At 55.6% G+C, this 24,842-nt stretch overlaps 1 protein-coding gene across 1 annotated transcript; it reads left to right on the top strand.

The window, feature by feature from the left end:
• Positions 1-5,134: 5,134 nt before the first annotated feature.
• TRARG1 (trafficking regulator of GLUT4 (SLC2A4) 1) lies at positions 5,135-24,080 on the top strand. The gene is made up of 3 exons (XM_032138903.2): positions 5,135-5,846; positions 19,300-19,432; positions 21,355-24,080. Exons 1-3 carry the CDS (start codon positions 5,460-5,462, stop codon positions 21,366-21,368), a joined length of 534 nt encoding a protein of 177 aa, XP_031994794.1. The 5' UTR covers positions 5,135-5,459; the 3' UTR covers positions 21,369-24,080.
• Positions 24,081-24,842: the final 762 nt, after the last annotated feature.

Raw genomic sequence — 24,842 nt, 5'->3', positions numbered from 1 at the left:
CAAGTGATCCTCCTGCCTTAGCCTCCCAAAGTGCTGGCATTACAGGTGTGAAGGGCCTGGCCTTAACTTTCTTTCTTTTTTTCTTTTTCTTTTTTTTTTTTTTTGAGACGGAGTCTCGCTCTGTCGCCCAGGCTGGAGTGCAGTGGCGCGATCTCGGCTCACTGCAAGCTCCACCTCCCAGGTTCACATCGTTCTCCTGCCTCAGCCTCCCGAGTAGCTGGGACTACAGGCACCCGCCACCGCACCCAGCTAATTTTTTTGTATTTTTTTTAATAGAGACGGGGTTTCACCGTGTTAGCCAGGATGGTCTCAATCTCCTGACCTCGTGATCCGCCCACCTCGGCCTCCCAAAGTGCTGGGATTACAGGCATGAGCCACTGCACCCAGCCTAATTTTCATTAGAGTCTTCATTATTGTTTTTTTAAAAGGTGTAAAATTAGGCCCGGCCAACATGGCGAAACCCCGTCTCCACTAAACAAACAAAAATTAGCCAGGCATGGTGGCAGGAGCCTGTAATCCCAGCTACTTGAGAGGAGGCTGAGGCAGGAGAATCACTTGAAACCCAGAAGGCAGAGGTTGCAGTGAGCCGAGATAGCACCACTGCCCTCCAGCCTGGGCGACAGAGTGAGATTTGGTGTCAAAAAAAAAAAAGTGAAAGATTAGTCTCCTTAGGAAAACTCCAGAGAGGAGTAGGATGTGCTTTGAGCAAGGACAGAAAGAAAGACGCATCCCCAGTGGGTTCCTTCAAGTGCACCCGCCTCCCTAGATGTGAAATTCTGGGGTGCTTGCTGATGGGCGCATGATTACATCAATTTTTATCACCCTTTACGTGTGTGTGTGCAAGTGTGTGTGCGCGAGTGGGTGTGTGAGTGGGTGTGTGTGTGTGCAAGTGTGGGCGCGAGAGTGTGAGTGGGTGTGTGTGTGAGGGTGTGTGAATGTGTGTGGGGGAGAGTGTGAGTGTGAGTGGGTGGGTGTGAGCGTGAGTGTGGGTGTGAGGTTGGGTGTGTGTGGGTGTGATTGTGGGTGTAAGACTGTGGGTGTGTGTGTGACTGTGTGTGTGCATGAGTGTGTGTGTACACAGATGTCAGGAGGCTACTCTCACTCCTGGAGCAGAACTCCTAAACGGGGCCCAGGAAGGCTTCAGTGAGAAGAGGAATTGGCTTAATTGCACCTTCCCTGTCAGCCCCGTAGGGTTTCCTGACGCCCAGTGAGATGCCAAGGATGAAAGGGCTGTGGGGCAGAGATATGAGGAGGATGTTTCTCCTTCCCCTCAGCTTCGGCTTGAACTTGCTTATGCTTCTGAGGTTTCTTCCCCGCCCCACCTCACCCCCAAAGGCCCCCTCATGGGCAGGTCCACTCCCCCACATTGTTCACATCCCTGTCCTCTCTCAGCATCCCTCTCATGTGGGGTGCACAAAGGTTGGGGTCACCGCCGGGAGCCCAAATCCGTTGCTGCCTCCCTCCGGCTCCCTCCACTCTGGTCATTCCCCTCATCACTATCTGCCACTAGGTGGCGCTGCGACTCCAGCATCCCACACAGACAGAGCAAACTTGGGTCCCTAATTCCCCACCCCCCGACCCCAGCCCGCCCAGGCAACCTCGTGCCAGGGACTACTCTGGGGACTTCTTAGTTTTTTCTTTCCTCCTTTTATTCAATCAAACATTTAACATATAGCCGGGTGCAGTGGCTCACGCCTGTAATCCCAGCACTTTGGGAGACCGAGGTGGGTGGATCACCTGAGGTCTGGAGTTCAAGACCAGCCTGGCCAACATGGCGAAACCCCATCTCTACTAAAAATACAAAAATTAGCCAGACGTGGTGGTGGATGCCTGTAATCCCAGCTACTCGGGAGGCTGAGGTAGGAGAATCGCTTGAACCCAGGAGGCAGAGGTTGCAGCGAGCCAAGAGCCAAGATCACACCACTGCACTCCAGCCTGGGCAACAGAGCAAGACTCTATCTCAAAAAAAAAAAAAAAAGAAAAAAGAGAAGGGTTTTGTTCTGTTGCTGAGGCTGGAGTGCAGTGGCGTGATCATGGCTCACTGCAACCTCTGCCACCCGGGTTCACACCATTCTCCTGCCTCAGCCTCCTAAGTAGCTGGGATTACAGGTGCGTGCCACCATACTTGGCAATTTTTTTGTATTTTTAGTAGAGATGGCATTTCACTGTGTTGACCAGGGTGGTCTCGATCTCCTGGTCTCATGATCTGCCCACCTTGGCCTCCCAAAATGCTGGGATTACAGGCGTGAGCCACCGTGCCCGGCCTGAAACCCCCATTTTTATATGAAATGAATTTTTAAAATCATGTGTTGAGGCCAGGCGCGGTGGCTCGTGCCTGTAATCCCGGCACTTTGGGAGGCAGAGGCGGGTGAATCACCTGAGTTCAGGCGTTTGAGACCAGCCTGGCCAACATGGTAAAACCCCATCTCTACTAAAAATACAAAAATTAGCCAGGTGTGGTGGCGCATGCCTGTAATCCCAGATACTCAGGAGGCTGAGGCCGGAGAATCGCTTGAACCCGGATGGCAGAGGTTGCAGTGAGCCGAGATCACGCTGCTGCACTCCAGCTTGGTGACAGAGCGAGATTCTGTCTCAAAAAAAAAATTTTTTTTTAAGATTAAATTTTCTACTAGGCACATTTTTAGAACGTAAAAATAAACAGATGAAATCAATAATGTTGATTTTAATGTTTTATTTAGCCCAATATATCCAAAATATTATCCTTTCAATATGTAATCAATAAAAAGTATTAATGAGCTATTTTCCATTCTTTTTGTGTTTGGACCCAGTCTTCGATGTCTTGTGTGTATTTTACACTAACAGCACATCTCAACTTGGATGAGTCACATCTCAAGGGCTTAGAAGCCACATGTGGCTAGGGGCTACCGAATTGGGCTGGGTAGCTGTCGTCCTTCCACCCAGGGGTCAGCTCCTAGGCTGTACCATGGCATTCTGCCCAACTGGATACCGGCTTGGAGCCTAAGGGGTCTCAGGGGCCCACCTAGCCACCCTGTGAAGGAGCTTTCCTGTTATACAGGATTATCATATTTCTGGACGCTCATGAGCAGGGGAGCCCAGCTCGCTCCCAGGCCCCACACCTGGCCTCCCCGAGGACTGAGAGGAGGACGAGGCGGCTCCCCAAGCTCTTCATTTTGCAAATAACGATGGGTTTCCTTTATTGAGCACAATTCTTTTTTTTTTTTTTTTTTTGAGACAAGAGTCTCACTCTGTCACTCAGGCTGGAGTGCAGTGGCGCGATCTCCACTCACTGCAACCTCTGCCTCCTGGGTTCAAGCGATTCTCCTGCCTCAGCCTCCTGAGTAGCTGGGATTACAGGTGCCTGCCACCATGCCCAGCTAATTTTTGTATTTCTAGTAGAGACGGGGTTTTACCACGTTGGCCAGGATGGTCTTAATCTCTTCACCTTGTGATCTGCCCGCCTCGGCCTCCCAAAGCACTACAATTACAGGCATGAGCCACCGCACCAGGCCTGAGCAAAATCCTTAATTTAATATAGTCAAATTTATGAAACCTGAAAAGTTTCCCCAAAGCCACAAACATTGTTTTTTGTTTGTTTGTTTTTAGATGGAGTCTCATTCTGTCACCCAGGCTGGAGTGCAGTGGTGCAATCTTGGCTCACTGCAACCTTCCCTGCCTCCAAGGTTCAAGTGATTCTCCTGCCTCAGTCTCTGAAATAGCTGTGGTTACAGGCACCCACCACCACGCCCGGCTAATTTTTGTATTTTTAGTAGAGACAGGGTTTTGCCATGTTGGCCAGGCTGGTCTCGAACTCCTGACCTCAAGTGATCCACCTGCCTCAGCCTCCGAAAGTGCTGGGATTACAGGCGTGAGTCACCGTGCCCGGCTGAATTTTCAAATCTTATTCGTTTCCAGGTGTCCTTTCAGCCCCATATCTCCCATTGAGCTGAATAGCACGATCTCGGCTCACTGCAGCCTTGACCTCCCAGGCTCAAGCGATTCCCCTACCTCAGCCTCCCAAGTTGCTGGGATTACAGGCATGCACCAGCACGCCCATATAATTTTTGTATTTTTTGTAGAGATGGGATTTTGCCATGTTGCCGAGGCTGGTGTCAAACTCCTGGGCTAAAGCAATCCTCCTGCCTCGGCCTCCCAAAGTGCTGGGTTTATGGGCATGAGCCATGGCACCCTGCTTGATCGTAGGATTTTAAACTATTTCATACAACCACTTTCAAACCACACACACACATCCCTGGCGGCTCCAGATCACACTTGTAAAACAGTGTAAGGAGGGGCGTCAGGGACATAGAAAGAGATGCCGAGGATAGAGAAGAAGGCAGACACAGAGGGAGAAAACCTAAGAGAGAACAAAGACGCAGAGGAGAATCCGATAGGACAAACAGCCTGAGGCCCTTCCGAGCTGGCATCTGCCCGGAGCAGCTGACCTAGGGGGTCTCTGCCGCCGGCTCTTTAGCACCCCAGAATCGCTCTGATGGGCATGAGGTGGACCCAACACTCCCCCTTATCCTCTTCCCCACCCGGTGGTGAGCTACGTAGAAATCCACTCGTGGGACCCTGCTGGTCCAGGCAGGATCCAGGGGCTACCCTGGTGCTCACACCTCCCCTTCCCTTCCGGAGTCGGGAGCCAGGCTTTGGCCTGGATGCTCCTAGCGGTTGGGCGTCAGGGTCTGGGTGGAATGCAATAGGGGGGCCTAGGGTCCAGCGTTTCCCAACAGAAAGGAAGAAGTACACGCTTGCTTTGGAAGAAGCAGCCGAGGGCTCAGTTCCCAGGACAGCTAAAGACACGTCCCTGTGGGGCCCGGTGTGTCTTTCTCCCCATCCAGAGCCCCTGCCCAGAGAAGCAGGCCCTGGAGCTGCAGCAGAAACCGGAGGCTGGCCCAGGTCCCTCTGGGCTGGGCTGGGCTGGGCTGGGCTGGGGCAGAGGCAAAATGCTGCCAGGGTGGTTCTCTGGGGAGAGGGGAATTGAAAACGAAAAGCATTACCAAGGAGGGGGAGAGGGAGGGAGGCCATGTGGTGCGCACACACACACACACACACACACACACACCCGGCCGTGTGGTGCACGCGCGCGCGCACACACACACACACACACACAGCCTCCCTGACTGAGCCTGAGCCTCCCTGGGAAGAGGCACATTCTTCTCTCTGCTCTCTGAGCTTTCTGTTGCTTCCCTGCCCATCTGTGCTCTCAGCAGCACCAGCAAAGTTGGCCTCAAACTTGAACAAAGCTGCAGGCTCCAGTGTCTTTCTGGGAGCTCCGCGGGGGCAGCAGGCAGGCCCCAGCCTCTGAACTCAGCTGGCTTGAGAAGCCCAGCCCAACCCTTCCAGCACCCAGCCGGCCCTCCGTCCCCCAAAGGACGCCCCCGACCTGGAGGCCCTCAGTCTGGGCTGGGGAATGGTGCGCTGAGGTCCCTCCTTGTCCCAGCCTGGAGCTGCAGCCACGCAAGGCCCAGGCCCCCATGGCCAACCCGGTGCAGTCCGACTTTCCTTCAGCACAGGAGCCAGGCTCCACCGCACCCCTGGACCTGCCGGAGATGGATAAACTCCTCACCAAGGCAGAGAACAAGGATGACAAGACTCTGAATCTGTCCAAGACCCTCTCGGGGCCTCCGGATCTGGAGCAGAATGGCCACAGCCTGCCCTTCAAGGCCATCTCCGAGGGGCACCTGGAGGCCCCACTGCCTCGGTCCCCCTCCCGTGCCAGCTCAAGGAGGGCATCCTCCATCGCCACCGCCTCCTATGCCCAAGACCAAGAAGGCCCCCGAGATTACCTCATTCTGGCCGTCGTCGCCTGCTTCTGCCCCGTCTGGCCCCTCAACCTCATCCCCCTCATCATTTCCATCATGGTAAGTGCTGGTCTTTGTTCCAGGGGCAGGGGCTGGGCCCAGGGGTCGGCAGGTGTGTCCCCCAGGCAGGCACCAAACGCACTGCCCAGGGTGTGGAGAAGAGAGAGCTGGGAGTGGGGGGGGGCTTGGGGGAGGCTCCTTCCCTCGCTGGCCTCCTCCTTCCCCTTAGAGAGGGGTCCCGGGGCCGAAGGAGCTCCTGCTCTGTTCTCTCATCTCTGCTTCTGGGCATCAGAGCTTGACTTTGCACCTATGGCTGCTGGAGAGGGGCACTCAGGGAGCTGCCTGGTGATGCATCCTGCAGGGCAGAAAGATAGCCAGGCTGGGGGTCTTGCTGTTTTAGGAGGGGCGGGCGGTCCCAAACAGTCATTGCCAAGTGGGGCCGTCTCAGCAGAGGTTGCACCGGACGGGGGTCCCAGGGCCCCATATATCCTCCCAGGCCACCTGGACATGCTCCCAGCCTCTGCCGACTCTGGTTTCCAAGAGTCGCAGCAGCTTCCCTGCCACACCCCGAGGGCTCCGGGGCCAGGCTTCCCGGAGGGGCGCACAAAGCGGGGAGAGCTCGCAGACTGCTCCTCCTGAGGCGTGGAGGGAACTCCGGAGCCCTCTGCGGCTCTGCAGCTGCGCTGACTTCAGCCCCCGTCTTCAGGGCAGGGGAGTTCTGGGTCACAAGTGAAAAATGTGAGAGTCAGAGAGCATGGCCCACCATGCCCAGGAAGGGGCATGTGACCGGGTCTGTACTTCTATGGGGTTTTGAATGAATTGTTTTAGATTGTCTCCAACCCAAGCCGTTTGGGTAGAGCTACTTATAAAAGATTCCATAGAAAACGTCAGCAGATACTGGCCAGTGAGTTTTGAAGTCCAGAAAGAAGGGAGAGTAATGAAAGAATGGGGAGAGGGAGAAGCAGGGCCCAGCAATGATTTCAGAGTGAGGTCAGGGGCAGGGGGTAGAAAACTGCTAACCCAGGCTGGTCAGGGCCAGAGGACTGGGTGGGGGAGGGGGTTCCCGAGAGTGACTCCCTGCAGAGTCATCCTCACCAAACCCCCAGGAGCTGTCCTCTGAGAAAGCTCCTATTTCTTCAGACAACTCTGTCGACTTCAGTGAGGCTCAGTCTCCCACGAGGGAAGCCTTCCCCATCCCACCAAAGCCAGTACTACCTTTCAGGACATCGGGGGCACTGGTGGCTTTCCTGAGCCCGAGGGACTTGGCATGGGCTCTGGAAGCAGGGCCGGGCAGGGGCCTCTCGGGCAGCTCTCTGTGATGCCTGCTGTCCTTGGGGACCACTTGCAGGTAGAGCCAGGACCCAAGGGTACAGCCAGTGGCTCTGGGCAGGGCCCGCCTCTTGGTTACAGGGAAATTTGAGGAGGGAAGCTACCCAAGGGCTCAGGAGAAAACAGCTGCTGGAATCCATCTCCTGGTGGGGTGGCAGGGTGCAGGCCAGGCAGGACCTGCCTCTGTCAAAGGGAGCCTAAGCCCAAGGCAATGAGACCACAGAACCCGCCCCAGTGTGTTTCTACATTTGTTTGTTTGTTTGTTCTTTCAAGACAGAGTCTGGCTCTGTCACCCAGGCTGGAGTGCAATGGTGCGATCTCGGCTCACTGCACCCTCTGCCTCCCCGGTTCAAGCAATTCTCTTGCCTCAGCCTCCTGAGTAGCTGGAATTACAGGCACCCGCCACCACACCTGGCTAATTTTTGCATTTTTAGTAGACAGGGTTTTACCACATTGGCCAGGCTGGTCTTGAACTCCTGACCTCGTGATCCGCCCACCTCAGCCTCCCAAAGTGCTGGGATTACAGGTGTGAGCCACTGAACCTGGCCTGTTTCTACATTCTTTAAAGGTTTGGTTTTGTTTTGTTTTGTTTGAAACAGAGTCTCGCTCTGTTGCCCAGGCTGCAGTGCAATGGTGCGATCTCGGCTCACTGCAAACTCCGTCTCCCAGATTCATGCAATTCTCCTGCCTCAGCCTCCCAAGTAGCTGGCATTACAGACGCTGGCCACCACGCCCCGCTAATTTTTGTATTTTTAGTAGAGACAGGGTTTCTCCATGTTGGTCAGGCTGGTCTCAAACTCCTGATCTCAGGTGATCCTCCCACCTCGGCCGCCCAAAGTGCTGGGATTATAGGCAAGTGGCCGTCACACTCGGCCCCTTTTAAGGTTTTTGAGTCAGGTGTGATGACCGGGCTGGGCACAGGGAACACAGTGCTAACCAGACACCGCTGCCAATTCCCCGGAACCTCCAGTCCGGCAGGAAGAAACTCTTAAACAGATTCTTATGACATATTTCAAGAAGTGCCCATGGTAGACATCAACTTAAGGTAATGAGCTGGGAAAGTCATTCAAACGGCTCTTCTCCCCGGCATTCCCATCTGCAAAATGAGTATAACCTCAATGCCTGCACAAGAGCGCCGTGAGGGGGTGAAAGGAGACGGGCCACACCCAGTGCTTCAGAACAACACCAGGAGGGTGTGGGGCTCTTACAGGATAATGGGTACATAAGGGGCAGCGTGGAGCCTCCCGGGGGAGGTGGGAAGCCATCCTGGTGTTTTAGAAATGGTTTTGTTGAGATATAACTCACATGCCATACGATGCACCCATCTAAAGTGTATTCACAGACAGGTGCAACCACAACCTCAGTCAATTTGGAACATTTGCCTCATCTCCAAAAGAAACCTCGTACCCTGGCCGGGCGTAGTGGCTCATGCCTGTAATCCCAGCACTTTGGGAGGCCGAGGCAGGTGGATCTCCTGAGGTCGGAGTTCGAGACCAGCCTGACCAACATGGTGCAACCCCATCTCTACTAAAAATACAAAAAAATTAGCCAGGTGTGATGTCATGTGCCTGCAATCCCAGCTACTCGGGAGGCTGAGGCAGGAGAATCACTTGAACCCCGGAGGCAGAGATTGCAGTGAGCCAAGATCCAGCCACCATACTGCAGCCTGAGTAACAGAGTGAGACTCCATCTCAAAAAAAAAAAAAGGCCAAGCACGGTGGCTCATGCCTGGAATCCCAGCACTTTGGGAGGCCGAGGCGGGTGGATCACAAGGTCAGAAGATTGAGACCATCCTGGCTAACACGGTGAAACCCCGTCTCTACTAAAAATACAAAAAAAAATAGCCAGCAGGGTGGCTGTAGTCCCAGCTATTCAGGAGGCTGAGGCAGGAGAATGGCGTGAACCTGGGAGGCGGAGGTTGCAGTGAGTGGAGATGGTGCCACTGCACTCCGCCTGGGAGACAGAGTGAGACTCCGTGTCAAGGAAGGAAGGAAGGAAAGACGGGAGGGAGGGAGGGAGGAGGGAGGGAGGGAGGGAGGGAGGGAGGGAGGAAGGGAGGAAGGAAGGAAGGAAGGAAGGAAGGAAGGAAGGAAGGAAGGAAGGAAACCCTGTCCCCGTCAGCCGTCGCCCTCCAACCCTGACCCTCTCAGCCCTGAGCAACTGCTCATCTCTTTTGTGTTTCTCTGGCTCTGCCTATTGTGGACATTAAATGATAAATGGAATGATACAGTATGAGGCCTTGTGTTCCTGGCCTCGTTCGCTTTGCATGTCGTCTTCAAGCGTCATCCCTGCCGTAGCAGCACGCTGTACGCTTTGCAGCCGAGAGGACTGTGGTTGGATCTCCATTTTGCTGGATCAGTCTGGGGCAGGGTGAGAGGAGGGGTTGGAGGGGATGAGGCTGGCGTTCAGCAGAGGGGACCCTCGTAGGAATGCAGGCAAGAGGCGAAGAGGCAAGGACCAGGGCCAGGGACGGGGCCAGAGGGGGCTCTGAAACCCTCTAAGAGTGGGTTGCACTGACCATTCATTCATTCAGTCGACTTGAACGGCAAGTTGCTTGTGTTGAGGGAACTAAGTGGTAGAGGACACTCAGGCCCCCGTGAATGAATGTGCCTCTTTTATTTATTTATTTATTTATTTATTTATTTATTTTTGAGACGGAGTCTCGCTCTGTTGCCCAGGCTGGAGTCCGGTGGCACGATCTCAACTCACTGCAAGTTCTGCCTCTCGGGTTCACGCCATTCTCCTGCCTCAGTCTCCCGAGAGTACTGGGACTACAGGCGCCCGCCACCACACCCTGCTATTTTTTTTAATTTTTAGTAGAGACAGGGTTTCACCGTGTTAGCCAGGATGGTCTCGATCTCCTGACCTTGTGATCCACCCGCCTCGGCTTCCCAAAGTGCTGGGATTACAGGCGTGGGCCACCTCGCCTGGCCAAATGCACCTCTTTTATGAACCAGGCACTATATTGGCATTTGGGAAACAGATGGATCAGATAAGTAGACAGTCTGGCTGACATGGCAGAAGGCTGTAAGGGTGTGACGGGAGAGGGAGGTGGCAGGGACTTGCTCTAGGAATTTAAGTTCTGGCTGAGTGCGGTGGCTCATGCCTGTAATCCCAGCACTTTGGGAGACATCAAGTGGATCACTTGAGGTCAGGAGCTTGAGACCAGCCTGGCCAACATGGTGAAACCCTGTTTCTACTAAAAATACAAAAAATTAGCCAGGCATGGTGGCACACGCCTATAATCCCAGCTACTCAGGAGGCTGAGGCAGGAGGATTACTTAAACCCGGGGGGCAGAGGTTGCAGTGAGCCAAGATTGTGCCACTGCACTCCAGCCTGGGCGATAGAGCAAGATTCCATCTCAAAAAATTAAAGAGGGCCGGGCGCGGTGGCTCACACTTGCAATCCCAGCACTTTGGGAGGCCAAGGCGGGTGGATCACAAGGTCAGGAGTTCAAGACCAGCCTGGCCAACATGGTGAAACCCCATCTCTACTAAAAATACAAAAATTAGCCAGGCGTGGTGGTGCGTGCCTGTAATCCCAGCTACTCTGGAGGCTGAGGCAGGAGAATCATTTGAACCAGGACTCGGGAGGCAGAAGTGGAGGTTACAGTGAGCCGAGATTGTGCTACTGTACTCCAGCCTGGTCTACAGAGCAAGACTCTATCTCAGAAATGGGAAGGGAAGGGGAGGGGAGAGGAGGGGAGGGGAGGGGGAAACTGGAGCCACATCAGAGAGATGTGGGGGTCTCTAACATCTAGGGGGAGGGCCAAGGGGAGTGGACAGAAAAGCATTTTGAAAAGGAGATGCCAGGAGGTGGAAGGAGATCTCGGAAAGGGGGAGAGACGCCCAGGGAGGAGAGAGTCTGAAGGAGGGAGCGGCCAGCTCCGAGGCCGCTCACGTTCAATGAGCATGGAAGCATCCACTGCCTTGGCCACGTGTAGATCCCTGGTGACCGGGGGATGGAGGGGCCTCGGCAAAATGGAGAGGGATGATTGATGAGCCGAGGTCCTGGAAGCAGTGGAGAGATGGGATCCAGGGCCTAGGAAGAAAGACGCCCTGTCCCTGGGAGCCTGAAGGAGAGGCCGTGAGGGCAGAGGCCGATGGAACTGCTCAGAGGGAAGGGGCTGGCTCAAGCTGCGTGGCCTCTAGGCCTCCAGGGATGTGGGCCCAAGGTCATTTGCTAAGAACTAGGGGCCTGGTGGCAGCAGGGAGGGGAGGTGACCAGGCACAGACAGGTCAATGGCCCAAGGCCTCTGCTGCGGCTGGAGACCACAGATGTGGGATGTTGTTATCAACCTGTGGGGTGTTGTCGGCCTGTTGGGTGTTATCGGCCTGTAGGGTGTTGTTTTCAGCCTGTGGGATGTTATCGGCCTGTGGGGTGTTGCTATTGGCCTGTCAGGTGTTATCAACCTGTGGGGTGTTGTCGGCCTGTGGGGTGTTGTTATTGGCCAGCCGGGTGTGATTCGCTCCAGCTGTAGGTGTAGGTTCCCACACATGCGTATCAGGTCAACCCAAGGCTGAGGATGGCAGAGTTGCCGTGAGAGCAGGGCCGGGTAGTGAGGAGGATGCTGGCGAGGTGGCTGAGATGACGCATCGAAGGGTTGGGCTGTGCTTGGAGGGAGCGAGGCCAGGAAGATGGTGATAGGCTTGGAAGAGAAAAGGGGCCACGGGCTGAGAGAAGACAAAGGGCATGAGAGGGTGAGAGGGAAGTTGGGAGTTGAGTTTCAAAGGAGGAATCAGGTCAGGGGATGGCAAAGGGGTGGAGTGTAGTTGTGGAAATGAATTTCTAAAGGGAAAAATCAGTAGCCAGGGAGGAGGAAGTTGAGGGAGCCCAGTGTTGAGGGCTAATATTACTAATATTCACTAAGTACCTACTAAATGTTAGGTACAGTTCCAAATTCTTTTTGTTGTTATTGTTGTTTTTGTTTTTTTTGTTTTTTTTTTGAGACGGAGTCTCGCTCTGTCACCCAGTCTGGAGTGCAGTGGCGCAATCTCGACTCACTGCAAGCTCTGCTTCCCAGGTTCACATCATTCTCCTGCCTCAGCCTCCTAAGTAGCTGGGACTACAGGCGCCCGCCACCACGCCCGGCTAATTTTTTGTATTTTTTATAGTAGAGATGGGGTTTCATTGTGTTAGCCAGGATGGTCTCGATCTCCTGACCTTGTGATCCACCCGCCTCAGCCTCCCAAAGTGCTGGGATTACAGGCGTGAGCGACCGCGTCCAGCCTGTTGTTGTTTTGAAGACAGAGTCTCACTCTGTCACCCAGGCTGGAGTGCAATAGTGCAATCTTGGCTCACTGCAACCTCCACCTCCCAGGCTCAAGTGATTCTCCTGCTTCAGCCTCCCGAGCAGCCGGGACTACAGGCATATGCCATCAAGCCCGGCTGATATTTGTATTTTTAGTAGAGACAAGGTTTCACCATGTTGGCCAGGCTGGTCTTGAACTCTTGCCCTCAGGTGACCTGCCCATTTCAGCCTCCCACAGTGCTGGGATTACAGGCGTGAGCCACTGCACCTGGCCCCCTCATCCAATTTCTAAGACCAGGAGTGCCCCCCCACTCTGTCCACAGGCATCCCTGAGCTCCAGTCCAGACCTCAGCCTCTCTCTGCTGCCCGGGGGCATCATGGCACCCATCACTTCTCGGTCTCATCCCCCTTCCCTCTTTGCAGCTCCCTTCCTCTCCCATCTGGAAGAAACCCCTTTTGTCCACCCAGTTGTATTTGGTCTGCCATCACCTATTCGCTTCCACAGCTGAGCTCCTAAGAGCTGCCTCCACGAGCTGTCTGAGCTTCTTCATCTCCCACCAGCTCCTCATCCCCCACAGGCTCCCCATCCCCCACAGGGTCCCCATCCCCCACGGGCTCCCCATCCCCCACCGGCTCCTCATCCCCCACCGGCTCCTCATCCCCCACGGGCTCCCCATCCCCCACCGGCTCCTCATCCCCCACGGGCTCCCCATCCCCCACGGGCTCCCCATCCCCCACGGGCTCCCCATCCCCCACGGGCTCCCCATCCCCCACGGGCTCCCCATCCCCCACGGGCTCCCCATCCCCCACCGGCTCCTCATCCCCCACGGGCTCCTCATCCCCCACGGGCTCCCCATCCCCCACGGGCTCCTCATCCCCCACGGGCTCCCCATCCCCCACGGGCTCCTCTGAAACCTCCTGCCGAGGGTAAGCATGACCGAATTGCCGATAGTTCCATATTTCATCCTTATCTTGCTTGACCTATGCCGGACACGGCACTGTCAGCCACTCCCTCCTTCTTTCCCATCTTACACTTCCCAGATGCTGCCCCTCCCGCCGTCTCCCACTCCTCCTCAGGCTCCCTTACAGCCTTCTTTTCCCCAGCACCCCTTTATTTATGAGTCAGTGTTCCCCACAGTTCTGCCTGTGGATCTTTCCTCTTTCCATCTGCCCCTGGATGGCCTCAATTGCATCCCTGTGTGACAACTCCTGCACGCTGGGGCCAGTTTATCCAAGTCCAGCTACACACTCATGGCACCCGGCACCTCTGCCCAAATGCAAGTCCAAACACTGCACGGCCCTCTTCCTGGGTCCCAGCCGGAGGAAGGGCACCTCCACTCATCCAGCACCCAAGCTGGGAACCCGGGAATCGTTCGAGTCACCCTCCTCCCAGCACCCAAGCCGGGAACTGGGGAATCATTTGCGCCCCGTTCCTCCCAGCACCCAAGCCGGGAACCCGGGAATCGTTCGAGTCACCCTCCTCCCAGCACCCAAGCTGGGAACCCCAGAATCATTTGAATCATGTTCCTCCCAGCACCCAAGCCGGGAACCCAGGAATCGTTCGAGTCCCGTTCCTCCCCCACACTGCATCTCACCTTTCGACAAAACCCATGCATTCTGTCTTCAGAACTTCTCAAATCTGAACTCTTTTCCAATTCTCTACTTCATTCCAGTCTTTGAAACTGTCTGCTCTCAATCTCCAGCCCATACTCGACACAGTAGTCAGAGAGCGTTCCTAAAATGCAAATCTGATCCTGTCCCCACTTAACATCCTTCACTGGCTCCCTGTTCCTGCAGGACAAAATCCCGACTCCCTTGTGTGACAGTCAGGGCCCTTTTTGTTGTTTTGTTTTGAGATGGAGTCTCGCTCTGTCGCCCAGACTGGAGTGCAATGGAGTGATCTCAGGTCACTGCAGCTTCCACCTCCCAGGCTCAAGTGATCCTCCTGCTTCAGCCTCCGGAGTAGCTGAAGCTACAGACACACGGCACCACGCCCGGCTAATTTTTGCATTTTTTGTACAGATGGGGTTTTGCCACGTTTCCCAAGCTGGTCTTGAACTCCTGACCTCAAGCAATCTGCCCACCTCGGCCTCCCAAAGTGCTGAGATTACAGGCGTGAGCCACTGCTCCTGGCCGAGGGCCCTTGTTGATCTGGCGTCTTCCCGGTTGCTTCTTGTACCACGCCCACATCATGGTCTGTGCTCTGCCCCCATCTCTTCGTCTGTAAAATGGACTAATCACAATCCCCGCCTGGTTGGAGTGTTAGGAAGGTGATATGGCTTGGCTGTGTCCCCACCCAAATCTCATCTTGAATCGTAGTTCCCGTAATCCCCTCGTATCCTGGGAGGGACCCGGTGGAGGTCATTGAATCATGGGGGTGGTTACCCCCACACTGCTGCTCTCGCGATAATGAGTGACTTCTCGCGAGATCTGGTGGATTTTTTTTTTTTTTTTTCCTGAGACAGTTTCACTCTTGTTGCCCAAGCCTGGGGGCTGGAGTGCAGTGGCACAGTCTTGGCTCACTGCAACCTCCACCTCCCGGGTTCCAGCGATTCTCCTGCCTCAACCTCCCAAGTAGCTAGAATTACAGGCAAGTGGCACCACGCCCGTCTCATTTTTTGTATTTAGTAGAGACGGGGTTTCACCATGTTCGTCAGGCAGGTCTCAAACTCCTGACCTCAGGTGATCCACTCACCTCAGCCATGCAATGGTGCGACCTCGGCTCTCTGCAACCTCCGCCTCCTGGGTTCAAGTAATTCTCCTGCTTCAGCCTCCTGAGTAGCCGGAATTACAGGCACCCGCCACCACGCCCGGCTAATTTTTATATTTTTAGTGGAGACAGGGTTTCACCATGTTGGCCAGGCTAGTCTTAAACTCCTGACTTCAAGTGATCCACCCGCCTCGGCCTCCCAAAGTGCTGGGATGACAGGCGTGAGCCACTGCGCCCGGCCAATCTGATGGTTTTATAAGGGGCTTCCCCCTTTTGTTCGGCATTTTTCCTTCCTGCCGCCACGGGAAGAAGGAGATGTTTACGGCCCCTTCCGCCATGATTGTAAGTTTCCTGAGCCTCTCCAGCCATGCTGAACTGTGAGTCAGTTAAACCTCTTTCCTTTGTGAATTACCAAGTCTAGGGCATGTCTTTACTAGCAGCATGAGAACAGCCTAATACAGAGAATGAATTGCTCTACTGGGTGGCAGCACTTGGCATCATGCCCAGCACGAGATATACGTTCAAAGAGTGCCAGGTTGTTTATTCTTCTGGCAGAGCTGGAGGAATCTTGGTGGGCTTCACAGAGGAGGTGGCCTTGGAGCCACCCCTTGAAGGATGGAGAGATTTGGACACACGGTGTTTTGGAGAAGCAGAAGAAACAGCCAGAATAAAGCCCTGTGGACGTCAGTACTTGAACCTCGAGCAACTCAGACTGGCTGGGCCCAGTGGTTGTGGAGGAAAATAGTGGAGGATAAAACAGGAAATGTAGGCCAGGCATGGTGGCTCACACCTGTAATCCCAGCGATTTGGAAGGCTAGGATCACCTGAGGTCGGGAGTTCGAGACCAGCCTGACCAACATGATGAAACCCCATCTCTACTAAAAATACAAAATTAGCCAGGTGTGGTGGATGCCTGTAATCCCAGCTACTTGGGAGGCTGAGGCAGGAGAAATGCTTGAACCCGGGAGGTGGAGGTTGCAGTGAGCTGAGATCGTGCCATTGCACTAAAGCCTGGGCAACAAGAGCAAAACTCCATCTCAAAAACAAACAACAAAACAGGAAATGTAAAGCTGGCTGCATTTGGACTTTGTTCTGTGGAAGACGCTGAGCAGCTGGGATGGTCTCAGCCACCATCATCTCACTGAACCTTTGCAACAGCTCCCAGCTCACCTCCCTGCCTCCCCTCTGATCCCCATGCTGCAGCCAGAAGGGTGTTTTGGAAATCTGTATCCAGTCCTATCATTCCAGACTCACATCCTACACTGGCCCCTGCTGCTCATGGTATAAGGACCACCCTCCTTCTGGTGCTGCTCGAGCCCTGCCTGGCCTGGCCCTGCCCACCTCTGCGCCTCCCTGTCCTCCCTCCATCAGCCCCAGCCACGCTGACCTCCGTCCAGTCCCTCCTACCTCCTCAGTCGGCGACTGTTTTTTGAACATCTACACATTTGCCATGCAGCACCTCCGCACATGGCTGTTCTCTCTGCCTGGGATACTCCTTCTTCCTTTGGAAACAAACAATCTAATTCTTGCTCATCCTTCACGTCTCAACTCAAATGTCCTTCCTCCAGGAAGTCTTCCCTGATTCTCCCCCTTCACGAGTTCTCCTGGTATCACGTGCCTCTCCTTTGTCATGCCACCCACCACAGTTGCATTTTTACCTTTCTTCGTGCGATCACAAAGGAGGCCAGTGGGCAGGAAGTTCTGTGAGCACAGGAACCGGGATGCTGCTCCGAGCTGCTGCGTCCCGGGGTCTGGCACAGTGCCTGTTATAAATACAGACAGTGTGAATCAGGGGCGTGGGGAAAGGGTGAAGAAGAACAGAGACCGGTGCTGGGGAGATCTCTGAGAGGAAAGAGGCTGGGCACGGTGACTCACACCTGTAATCCCAGCACTTTGGGAGGCCAAGGTGGGAGGATCATGAGGTCAGGAGATTGAGACCATCCTGGCTAACACGGTGAAACTCCATCTCTACTAAAAATACAAAAATTAGCCAGGTGTGGTGGTGGGCGCCTGTAGTCCCAGCTACTCGGGAGGCTGAGGCAGGAGAATGGTGTGAACCTGGGGGGCAGAGCATGCAGTGAGCCGAGATCGTGCCACTGCATTCCAGCCTGGGTGACAGAGCCAGACTCCATCTCAAAAAAAAAAAAAAAAAAAAAAGGCCGAGCACAGGGGCTCACGCCTGTAATCCCAGCACTTTGGGAGGCTGAGGAGGGTGGATCACGAGGTCAGGAGATCAAGACCATCCTGGCTAACACGGCGAAACCCTGTCTCTATTAAAAATGCAAAAAAAATTAGCTGGACGTGGTGGTGGGCGCCTGTAGTCCCAGCTATTCGGGAGGTTGAGGCAGGAGAATGGCGTGAATCCGGGAGGTGGAGCTTGCAGTGAGCCGAGATCGCGCCACTGCACTCCAGCCTGGGCGACAGAGCGAGACTCCGTCTCAACAACAAAAAAAAGATAGTGGTGATGCTCCTGCTTTGTCACGGAGGGCAGAAGAGCTGTCACGGAGAGGGAGGAGCTCAGGCTGGGGCAAGGAGGAGGAGAGGCACAAGGTGCGGGTTGGGTTTGATGACGTCGCGGGTTGGGTTTGATGACGTCGCGGGGTCGCGGGTTGAGTTTGATGGTGTCGCGGGTTGGGTTTGATGACGTCACAGGCTGAGTTTGATGATGTCACACTGTCCCAGACGGAGCTTGGAATGGAAGTGCGGGGCTGGGTGCAGGTTGGTCAGAATTGTGAACAGTGAAGAGAACAGGACCCAAGGAGGGCACCTGCAGAGAGAGAACACAGAGAGGGAGGGGCACAGCTCTGACGCTCAGTTTCTTCCTCAGGGAGGTGGGGCTGCATTGCCAACCTCCTAGGGTGATCTGAGGCTAAAGGAGGTAATCTAGGTACAGTTCTTAGCAAGCTGCCTGACATGAAGTAAAATCATCATCTTCTTCTTTGTCATAATCTTCATCATACTTAACTGCATTTCCATGTTGAACTCAGGAGCCTCAAATAATCAGAAAATAAAATAACCAAGGACTTCTCTGAGGCCCTGAAATCAGCCACACCATCAGAGGACTCCTACATGTGCCTGTTCTAGGGAGGCAGGGACACAAGACCCTTAGAGATGCTTGGGCCCCACCTCCTACCAGGTCAACCCAGGACCCTCCTAGGACCCTCTCCGTCCCCACCCTCATCCATTTTAACTAGGTTCAGGAAGAACAGAGCTCACCGAGGAGCGATACATAAAACGAGGCCCCTGTGAAGCCACATGTGGCTCCACCCAGTCCTGGTCTCCCCAGGCAACCAGGAGGCCTTTCATGCTTTTGTGTGATCCGGGAAGTGGGCTCAATTGAACGAGGTTGTGGTTCTTGGGTGGGAAATGGAGGCTGTGAAGACAGTGTCTTTTTTTTTTTTTTTTGAGGTGGAGTCTCGCTCTGTCCTCCAGGCTGGAGTGCAGTGGTGCGATCTCAGCTCACTGCAACCTCCACCTCCTGGGTTCAAGTGATTCTCCTGCCTCAGCCTCCTGAGTGGCTGGGATTACAGGCGCCCGCCACCACGCCCGGCTAATTTTTGTATTTTTAGTAGAGACGAGGTTTCACCATGTTGGTCAGGCTGGTCTCTAACTCCTGACCTCGTGATCTGCCCGCCTCAGCCTCTCCAGGTGCTGGGATTACAGGCATGAGCAGCTGCGCCCAGCTGACAATGTCTCTTTTTATGGAGGCGGGGGTGGGGGGTGCTTACAGAGGAGAGGAGGCTGGTGTGTCAGGCTGTAGGAAGAGCCCAGGGGCTGTCTTGGGATCCCAATGCCATTGCAGAATTGAGACTTGCGCTGGGGTCTGGGGGGGCCTGGCCTGTCTGTTCTTGCCAGTTGGCCTGGACCTGGTCCCCCTTCTCAGGCCCTCGGTCTCTAGCCTACCACCACCGCCCCCTCCACCGCCACCACCTCCACCGCCACCCCCTTCACCGCCGCCCTGAGAAGAAGTGCCAGGCTTTGCTGGGTTCTGCTCCCAACTGTCCCCAGCCAGTGAGGGACAGGCGTGGTGAGGTGTCTGCACAGGAGGCCCTGGCCACTTCTCCAGGGGAGCCCTTTTCCTCTCCCCTAGAGTGTGGGCTGCCATGGGGACAGGATGTGTCTGGAGGCCCAGGCTCAGGGCCACCCCAGGGCTGCCTGCTGAGGCCCGGGAAGCTGACCGACAGCCTTCCCAGTTCCTGGGGTCTCTCTGCTCTCTCCGCAGTCTCGAAGCAGCATGCAACAGGGCAACGTGGACGGCGCCCGGAGGCTGGGCCGCCTGGCTCGGCTGCTCAGCATCACTCTCATCATCATGGGCATCGTCATTATCATGGTGGCCGTGATTGTCAACTTCACAGGTGAGACCCAGCTCCTTGGAGAGGAGGGAGCCAGCTTGCCTGGTGTGAGGACTGCACAAGGGTGTACCCAGCCTCAGGGGCAGAGGTGGTGGGTTGGGGGAAGGAGAAGGGCCGGTGGGGGCCCCAGCCGTATCCTCCCAGTCCAGAAAAGTGCCCCAGTTCCCAGCAGGGACCGGCTGAGTGGGGATGGGCTGGCAGACTTGTCTTATGCCCGGAGAGTGAAGTGATGGAAAGGGTGTGGAAAGTGCACAGCCTCGGAGTCAGAGGCCAGGAGCTCCAGCCTCAGCTCTGATGGGCCTGGGACTGGGGCCGGTTCCTGACTAGCTGAGCCTCGGTGTTTCCTGGTATCAAGTGGCAGGAAAGAGCCTTCAGCAGAGGCTTTTGTGAGCATCACCCGAGATAATGGATGTGACTGTGCTTTGAAACACTAAAATCCCTGCACAGCCAGCCAGGGTACCTCAGAAGCAAGCAGCGCATATGGTGGAATTCAAAAAGTAGGTGACCCTTCTGTGGGCACCCATAGGTGGCCCAGTGAAGTCATCCAACCAGGGGAAACATTTTTTATTATTTTGTATTAATTAACTTTATTTTTGAGATGGAGTTTCACTCTTGTTGCCCAGGCTGGAGTGCAATGGTGCGATCTCGGCTCACTGCAACCTCCGCCTCCCGGGTTCAAGTGATTCTCCTACTTCAGCCTCCTGAGTAGCTGGGATTACAGGCGCCAGCCACCACGCCTGGCTAATGTTTGTATTTTTAGTAGAGATGGTTTCATCATGTTGGCCAGGCTGGTCTCCAACTTCTGACCTCAGGTGATCCACCCACCTTGGCTGCCTAAAGTGCTGGGATGACAGGCGTGAGCCACTGCACCCGGCCTAGTCAGACTCTTTCAATGGCAAGTGACGACTACTGAACTCAAATTGCCAAAGGGAGTTTGCTAGCTTTCCCTAAGAAATTTAGCATAGATTGCTCCGGTTTTAGGCCTGGCTGTGTCCACACACTCAAACGATGTTGACAGGAATTGGTTTGACTCTCTCGTCCTGCTTTCTGCTGTGTCGGCTTCGTTTCTCGGCAGAATCACTCCTTTGGTGGCAAGATGGCCACCAGTAGCTCTAAGACTGACCTTAGGGTGGCACACATTTTTTTTTTTTCGAGACAGAGTCTCGCTCTTGTTGCCCAGGCTGGAGTGCAGTGGCACAATCTCAGCTCACTGCAACCGCCGCCTCCCGGTTCAAGCAATTCTCCTGCCTCAGCCTCCCGAGTAGCTGGGATTACAGGTGTGTGTCACCACACCCGGCTAATTTTGTATTTTTAGTAGAGACGGGGTTTCGTCGTGTTGCCCAGGCTGATCTCGAACTCCTGACCTCAGGTAATCTGCTTGCCTCAGCCTCGCAAAGTGCTGGGATTACAGGCATGAGCCACTGCGCCCAGCCATCATGCCTAATTTTTTGTATTTTTAGTAGAGACAGGATTTCACCATGTTGGCCAGGCAGGTCTCGAACTCCTGACCTCAAATGGTCCGCCCGCCTCGGCCTCCCAAAGTGCTAGGATTACAGGCTTGAGCCACCGCGCCCGGCCTAGTGGCACATATTTTAATCAGTCCAGTAACTAAGCAGGGAAAGAAGTGTCAACAGTTACATAGCGAAAGTCTCAGGACTGATTCGGACTGGCTCAGCTAGGGTTGCATGCCTACCTCTGACCCAGTGCCACTTCTGAGCCAGTCCCTGAGGCCACAGTCCTCTTACTGGCAGGAGTTCAGTCACTCCAAGAGCTCCAAACCAAAGAGGTCCCCAATCTTTAGCTTTATCTCCTTATCCCTATTACCACTTCCCACTGGGAACCAGAAACCCAAATCCTCCAGTCAGGGACTTGAAGAGCCAGTGATCTGAGCCCTGTTCTGCCATATCTGTTCTTTTTCTTTACAGTTCAGAAGAAATAAACTTAACCAGGGAGCTGGGCTAGCAGAGGCCGGCCCTGGCCATCCGGAGAGCTCTGACCCGCACACCACGGGAGGCCAGGGTGCTGACTGTCAAGCATCCCCCTGTCCCCAAGTTCCAAAAGCAGAAACTCAGAGGGAAACCCCCAGTCACCCATTGTCAGCCCCCATGCGACGGGAAAGCCTGGAGCGAGGAAGGAAAGCACGGCGAACCCAGCGGGTAATGTGGTTTACTCTCCCGGATGCGTCCTAGGATCTCAGCCCCAGCGCTCTGGCTTGTTTCTCATTCCCACAATTTCCTGGGTTCTACCAAGCAGCAAAAACTGCCAGGATGAGGAAAAAACCCAGCCCTACAAACGTACAAACGAGACACAGGCGGGCGGGGAGAGACGCAGCAGTGCTCCTTCCTGTCTGTGGACCGGGAGCAAAGACCTGAGGCCTCATCTTTTGTATTTTCCTCAAGCGGGGAGAACAGACTGTTTGCATGCTTCCTGCCACATGCCCGCGGTGATCCCAGCCAGGGCCCTGAGCGCAGAGGCCCGGGACCTCCCCCAGCAGGCACCTGTGGAGGGGCAGGGGGAGGTACAGCTCCCGGGAAGGAGGCAACCGCCTCACTTAACATCCTCCGCTGCAAGGTGGTGGCGCCGAGAGGCGTTGTCTGTGAAGACAGGTACCAGGACGGCACCACCCGCACGCCTCTTCCCAAACCTGTCAGCTTCGGAGGCATCTCTCCAGGACTCTGGTCCCAGGATGTCTCCCAGGACAAGCCAGTCTGCCTCTTCCTCCTACTTCTGCTGTAGCCTGGGGCGCTAAGAGCTCCTGGGACCAGACCTGGCCAAGGTCAGCCAGCGGGGAGGGCCGAGGTCTGAGCTATCGTCCTGCCGTGGCCCCCGCGATGGCCAGGGGTGCAAGCTCGTGCGGTGTGGCTCAGGTGGCTTCAGGCTTCCAGCCCAGCCCTATGCTCTGTGCGTGGCCCTGGGCCCCCGGCCATCCACAAACAGCAGAGGCCTTCCCTGGAGGTTTTGGGACCACCCCTGGGGGGACTTCCCAAGGGGTCCCAGGCTGTCAGGGGCGTTTGCGCCACCCGCAAGGGCGTGGGTCAGAGTTTTTATGGGGGTCTGTTGTTTGACAGTCCTGAGACCGAGGGAAGGGCTCAGCTGAAGGACCCCGTCTGCAGGAGAGTCGGGGGACGAGGTTTGGGAGTACACTTGCACGCACAGAGCCTGGGGCCCGGACGCCACGGCCTCTCTTAGGACCTAATGGGACCCCCGAAAGGAGCCAAGTGGGGCCCTCGGCCGCTTCCCTCGTTCCAGGCCCATGATTTTCCCTAGACTTCTCCCTGGCCCAGGCTCCAGCCGCAGGCACCTCTCCTGCCCCCGCGCACCCTCCTGACTGCAACTCCCAGGCCCTAAAGAGGGGTGCTCCAGGCTTTCCTGCCCTGGGCGGCCCCAACTCACAGCCAGAGTCAATGCCTTCATGGGAAGGTTCCCAGCCACACCCAGACTGGCCCAAGGCTGTTGAAGTCAGCATCCTTTGTGCCCCATCAGGACCCTCCTGTCTCCTCTCCAGGGCCCTTGTTTGTCTCCCCACCCTCCTCAGAGGCCCAGGGAAGGGAAGAGCAGGTCAGTACAGAGGCTCTGTCTGCAGCGAGGGGCCCTGGGTCTATGCACAGCTGGAGCTCTGGGCCTTCCACAGCCCGTGTGACTGCTGGAGGGCAGGGGTGCAGGGCTCAGGGGTGCCGGGCTGGTCCTTTGGGGCTGGTGTTCCTACGTCAGTCCCCACCTGGGGAATAAACTCCAGCCTCTCCTGCTCATACAGAAGGGACTGGCTGGGTTTGCTTTATGGGAACTTTGAAGCCAAAACAGATGCCCCTGTTTGCTGGGGAGGGTGTGAGTGCCGAGTATTTGTGTCCCTCGTGAAGTCACCTAACATGGGGGAGAGGCGAGGTCGATGGAACTGGCCACGCACAGGCTCTGCCTCTGGAAGGAGGGATGATGAGTGGGCGTTTTCCTGGCAGGCCCCCGGGGTCCTCAGCCTCAGCAACCCAGGGAGAGGAGAGAAACGAACCGATGGTTGAGGGATTGTTACGGGGGGAACATGATACCCAAAGGGACTGTAGGTGCCCTCGGAGTGTCACACATGCCCAGACCTTCTCATACCCACACAAACAGGCTCCGCTGTGCACTCCTACACACAGACACACACACACACACACACACTTGTTCACACTCAGAACCCAGGACAGCCACAGGCCACTGCTTAGGGGAAGCCACTGCAGATGCCCCCGAAATGGGCACAGCCAGGGGCTCTTCCAGGCAGGCGAGGATGACGAGAGTTTCCTAGGGCGCCAGGGACAGAGCTCAGAAGCCCCCGAGGTGTGTGTAGGAGGCGGAGGCCCACAGAGCACACAGCAGGAGGAGGGCTCGGGCCCTGGAGGAGAAAGCCATTCTGGACGCCAGGGGACCCGGACGGAGGGTCCCCACAGCCCCTGCCCCACACCGCCTGGAGGCCACAGGGGTCAGTGGCCCTGCTGTCCCGGCTCCATCTTGGTTCTAGCCACCACCTGCATGAACACAGTGGCCCAGCTTAATGCACTAACCTAGCCTCTCCCTGTGTCCCACAGGGAGTAGCAAGACCCATCCCTCACACTGCCTTCACCACCTACACCAGTGACGCCGCTGTATCTTAGCATGAAAATAAATACACCTGAATGTACTTGCTTGCCTCCAGCCTGTGTGTTTGTGCTGCTGGGGTCAAGGGGGTTCCAAATAATCGGGGTGAGCAGTCCACTCCGCCTGTGGCCCCAGGGTCAGGCTGAGGCTGCGCACCGGGAACCTGGCACACCGGGGCTCCGTGGCCAACTCGAGGCGTTCCTCTGGGCAAGTCACTTGTCCACTCTGGGACTCAGTTTGTCCAACTGTAAAATAAGTGGTAATGGCAGTCTCATCTCCCTTCAGTCCTTTCTGCACAGATCTCAGGCCTGGAGAGAAGAGGGCGGGCAAGAGTTTGAGACCAGCCTGCAACATGAGGAGACTCTGTCTCTACGAAACATTTAAAAATCAGCCAGGCATGGTGGTGCACGCCTGTGGTCCCAGCTACTCAGGAGGCTGAGGTGGGAGAATTACTTGAGCCAGAGAAGTTAGAACTGCGATGAGCTGAGCCATGTTCCTGCTTCTGGCTCCCAGACCTCCTGGGACAGTCCCTAGACCACCAGGTTCCCCACCCTGCTGGCCTCACTACTGGGACACTCACTGCCACCCCCAACAACCAACTCTGCCTTCCTAGAGCACTTCCTTTAGGTCAGAGTCACATGGTCCAGGAAGCGTGTCCTAAGTGTCTGCGTCCCCAGGGTTCAGTACAGAGCCTGGCACGTAGCAGATGCTGGGGACAAGTCTGTAGAAGGAGGGAGGCAGGAGCCCCAGCCACCAGGAGCCTCCCAGGTTGCAGGCTCCCTGTGAGCAGAAGCTCCTTCCACCC

Source organism: Hylobates moloch, unplaced genomic scaffold (genome assembly GCF_009828535.3).
Source record: "Hylobates moloch isolate HMO894 unplaced genomic scaffold, HMol_V3 SCAFFOLD_19, whole genome shotgun sequence".
NCBI classification, from domain to species: Eukaryota; Metazoa; Chordata; class Mammalia; order Primates; family Hylobatidae; genus Hylobates; species Hylobates moloch.
This window is presented reverse-complemented; position numbering and strand designations above follow the sequence as displayed.